We start from the raw sequence: 4,880 nt of genomic DNA, 5'->3' as shown, positions 1-4,880 counted from the left end.
AAAGAGGCATGAATCAAAGTTAAGGTCATCCAAGTGATAAAACCACTCAACTCCAACACAGACACTTATTTTAGCCCAGAGGTGTCAAACTCACTTGGCCCTCTAGGCCACATCCAGACCACAGGGCTCCTGGTGGGCTATATATGGACCCACCTTCATGGCAGGGTGAGCAGTGAGACTGAACAAGTGATGCCAGGGAGCTGCAGGGGTTAACACAGCAGTGACTCACCCTCAAACTCCACATCCTGGGTACTGGCAGTGGCCCTTCCCCAACTCACCTCACCCCTGAGTTCCTAGCCTGTCTGGGAGCATCTGTGGGCTCGATGACACAGGTCTGTGGGCCATATCTTTAACAGTCCTATTCCAAGTCATTCACACAGGTATAGCTGTGATCTGAGGCCTGTGTGCTGGCTGATGCTTGCACCTGTGCCAAAGCCCATTAACCCATTCAATGCTACAAACAGGCCAAAAGAAAGAGCAAATTCATGCACACAAACACATTCTCCCAAGGTCTGGACCCACTGTCTCTATTCCAACCCTGTACACAGCTGCTTATAGGGAGCTTCTTGTCTGCCAAGCAAGAATTAGCAGAAGCCAAGAAGTTGTTAATGACCAAGATGCTTAGGAACCATAAAGAAAGAGAGATTTTGTGTGATGTTGAGCATTCAGCTCTCACTGGTAGCAGGAGGCCAAAGGATGCCCAGCTCTGCACAGGATTAGCTCCAAAACCAGCAAACTGTCACCTCTTTAGTAGGTGAATTGCAAAAAAGCTTCCTTTGTCCAGTGCAGTTGGAAAAGGATTTGCCAGTGCTGAAATGTTAATGCTTCACTTTGTAAACAGAACAACTGGGCCTGAATGCTGCTAATTCAGAGCCACACATGGCCCATGCAAAGAGTTTCAAGCACCTGAATGGTGACATTTTGTAGACTTCTTCCAATTTCACCACAAACTTTTCACAACTAAATGCAAGGGCTTTGTGCTCAACTGTAATGGCAAAGCCTTTGGAGGCTAGGTTGATTAAGCAAGTTCCCTCAAGCATGCTGGAAATTCAATACAGGACTCCACACGCAGCTCTTTTCCCCTTGCCTGGCTCCATCCCTCCAGGCACAGATACCTGGTCAGAGCTCCTCTTCTTCGGGCTGGCTGATCTGCATTGTCCAATGCAGCAATTCTCTGCAGTTCTGAGGAAGTGTCATCGGCAGACTCAGCCCTGCAAAGGGTAAAAGACAGGTCAGGGTTACAGGTCAGTTGTTCTTGGCCACTCTCATTCAACATTAGATGAACTCTCCCTGAAGAAGAGAGAGAAGGAATCTGGCATTTATTCTGTGATTGTCCATCCCAGACTTCTGCGACTTGCCCTATGTGTCTATGTAGGGCTTGGATGTTCATTTACATCTGTGCTTCCCCCATATGCATGGCTCCTCCTGTGTTAGAGTAAACTTGGTATGGATGTAACAATCACCCTAAAGATGAGAATGGAATTAACTCCCTCTCTTATTCCAATCCTTGGTTTCTCCATTCTGCCCTGGAGAGGTTGCTCTTGCAAATAATCTCGCCCTGTCACTCCCCTCAAGCAATACAGGTGCATTTGGCTTTCTGCAGGAGATGCAGCATGATGGCTTATATAGGCTGAAGTGACTGCACAGCTTGCTAAATCAAGTGTCACAGGGTCTGGATTTCCCTTTGGATTCTCTCCCTCATGGGCTCATGCCCTGGGGCTTGTTGGCATTTCCAAGGTGCTGGCTCTCAGTAGGATGACCTGGTTGTTAGGGTGCCAGGACCCCAAAGTTCAGTTCTCTGGTCCATCACAGACTTATCATATGGCATTGCTCACATCACTTAGCCTCCCTGCCTCTGCTTCCCATGGGTAAAGTGGAAATAATAGCTTTTTCCCCATCTGACAGGAGCAAGAGGACAACTACACTGAAGATTATGAAGTGCTTAGTTACAATAATGGGGGCCATATAAGTAGTTAAGATATTGCCCACACAACCCATCAATAGATCTCTCAGAAGTAGGCCCCAAAGTCAAAATGTGTCTTAAGCAGGTGCCAGCAGTCTTTCCTAACAGACCACAGCTACTGGAGAATATAGTCAAACCTAGTCAAAGGTTTCCTGCCCAAGCTGCAAGGCAGTACCTCAGCCCTAGACATGAGAATCAAGCCTCATGTTCCTCCCCAAGCTCTTCATGAAAGGTCCCCCTCTGGCCTCCAAGAAAGTCTCTACTTTTGAGCTTCCAGAGCATACCACTTGAAATGACCACAGGCTGAGCCAGTAAAAAAGTAAAAAGTGCATCTGTGGCTTCAGACTAAACCCTACAGCTTGACAGTTACACATACCAAGATCAAGCAGGATGGCAAGAGAGAAAACACCTCTACCAGACAATGCAGCGTGAATACCCCGTTTCAGAACAGCATTTAAATGAGATACCTTCACACAGACTTGCCCCAGAGCAGCTACAATGCTCCACACCCATGTGGTCACCCTGCTGGAGCTGAACAGTGCTCTCCAACCACTGGGCCACCTCCATTATTTCATGCCTGACAGAATCAGCAGGCAGACTCCACAAGAGCATTCTGAACCCCATGTGACCCTACTAGTCCCTTTCAGCATTAATAGGCCCCCACTGCCTCTACTGAGGGCCAGGTTCCAGTTCCAAACCAAAGAGTAGCCTGACCTGCTGGTGCTGATCTCAGTCTTGTCTGGATCATCCTCAGTCTTGGCTTTGACAGACAACCGGGGAGAGTGGTGGTTGGCAGGTGAGCTCTTCAGACCATTACTCTTTGCCGTCATCCTCCATGCAAAAAGGCCCCAGCCTTGCACCCTGCCCCGGAAAGCAGGAAAGAGCAGAACACTGTCAAGAGAGACCTACGTATGGCATGGGCACACCATACAGTAACAGAGAATATGGGTATAACCACTAGGGCTGTGCAAAGCTTCAGTCCCTGATTTGATTCAGCCCGATTCAGTGGCTGAATCTCTGAATCCGAATTGAATCAGAGGACCCTTTAATCCCTCCAAATCAATTTGGACATAGACACAGCTTTAAACGTTTTTTCTACATATCTCGAGGTAGCAGGGGCTCGTGAGTGCTGTGATGCTGGGGCACATGGAGTGTCCCACAGAAGTGCAGGGGGCTCCCCAGCGTGCTCAGCAGCAGACCTGGATCAGAAGCACTTCCAGTCCACTTTCAGGTCCGCCAGGGAGCACACAGAGCCCACCCCTCCAGCTCAGTGACTGGTGCCTCCTGGGTCTGGGGTGGGCACCCATGGCCATTCACCGAGCTGGCAGGGGTGCGGGGAAGCCCCCCATGTGCTCCCTGGCAGACCTGGAAGTGGACTGGGCACACTTCCAGTCCACTTCCAGGTTTGCTGCTGAGCACGTGGAGGGCCCCCCGCACTCCTGTGGGACGCTCCATGAGCTCCAGCATCATAGCAATCACGAGCTGTGCCTGATACCTTGAGGTATGTAGAAAAAACATTTAAAGCTGTGTCTATGTCCAAATCACTGATTTTCCGAATCAGCATTGAATCTTCAGATTCGGTTGAATTGAATCAGGGACAGTGATCCAAATCAACAAATCGAATCACTGTCCCTGATTCAGGCCAAATCCAAATCCAAATCGAATTGGCCCACATCGCACACCCCTGATAACTGCCTCCCCCTTCACATGTTACAGTCTGGGGCTCCCTCTACTGGAAGAGAATGAACATATAAACACTAGATTTGCCCACCTAGGTGAGATCAGTGCTCCTCCCTTTCCCAGGTCTACCTCCAGGTGTCACCTGCATCTGGCGCTGGTGAAATTGGCCCACAGTATACATTATCATCATAGGCAGACAAGGTTCTTTGGGTAAATGTGATATCTTATTAGACCAACTAAATACTGTAGCTGGAAAAATTGTTCTTTGCAAGCTTTCAGGCACAAACACCTATCATAGGCAGTTATCACGAAACATGGCTGTGTAAATACATTGGTGCATACCTTGCCCATACGTGGAAGGAAGGATGGATTTATGATGATAATGTAGCAAAACCCCCTGTTTTTCTTTTTCTTTTTTTAAATGCATTCCCTCCCCTTCCCCAACCATTTCTGACTTTTTCTCTCCCTCTCTATTCCTGATAGATCAATATAAGTAAGCTAAGATGTAGGATAAGCTTTAACATTTTATTTTAGGTAGTAAGTTTTATTTTTCTCTCCTCTCTGCAAGTAAGTGCCCTGCTATTTTATAAGTGCCACTGTTTTAGAAGTGATAATTATTATGTTTTGTATTGGGTTTTTTTATACCATTTCTGACTTTTTCTCTCCCTCTCTATTCCTGATAGATCAATATAAGTAAGCTAAGATGTAGGATAAGCTTTAACATTTTATTTTAGGTAGTAAGTTTTATTTTTCTCTCCTCTCTGCAAGTAAGTGCCCTGCTATTTTATAAGTGCCACTGTTTTAGAAGTGATAATTATTATGTTTTGTATTGGGTTTTTTTATTGCTTTTATATTGTGTAATTACTGTTTTAGGCCTATATATGTAAGTTAGCATAAGTCATGTCAAGCCTCCATCTTATCCCCATGCCCAGTTGTGTAACCTATGACTCACACCTACCCCTCCTATGTAACTTGGTTCCTGAATGAATGGGAGTGAATGAGGGTGCTTGAGAGACAATGGCAGTAGGTCAAAAAATAGCTCCCTCTGAATGACTGAACCATCACCACCAACACCTGGACCAAGGACCCAGCCCTTGGAACCTCCCTCAGCATTCAAGAAACAAAAGATGAGGCAACCCACCATTGTGCCAAGGCTGCACATGCTCAGTAAGAACACCTGGAGCCCTCTGGAACAGGACTCACATTGCCTGGACAGGCCCTCCCCATAGGAGATCAG

The 4,880-nt window shown here is 47.1% G+C and overlaps 1 protein-coding gene across 2 annotated transcripts in view; it reads right to left on the bottom strand.

Annotated features, from left to right (window-relative positions):
- Window positions 1-4,880, bottom strand: part of CNGA2 (cyclic nucleotide gated channel alpha 2) — a 32,159-nt gene that overhangs the window by 7,007 nt on the left and 20,272 nt on the right. For both annotated transcript variants that reach the window (XM_025194439.1, XM_006037973.3), the window contains exons 2-3: window positions 2,678-2,824; window positions 1,116-1,211 (exon numbers count right to left, since the gene is read on the bottom strand). In XM_025194439.1, the coding sequence (XP_025050224.1) occupies window positions 1,116-1,211; window positions 2,678-2,793 (212 nt within the window). In that variant the 5' untranslated portion in view covers window positions 2,794-2,824. The remainder of the gene's footprint in view (window positions 1-1,115; window positions 1,212-2,677; window positions 2,825-4,880) is intronic.

Source organism: Alligator sinensis, unplaced genomic scaffold, assembly GCF_000455745.1.
Source record: "Alligator sinensis unplaced genomic scaffold, ASM45574v1 scaffold1027_1, whole genome shotgun sequence".
NCBI lineage: Eukaryota > Metazoa > Chordata > Crocodylia > Alligatoridae > Alligator > Alligator sinensis.
This window is presented reverse-complemented; position numbering and strand designations above follow the sequence as displayed.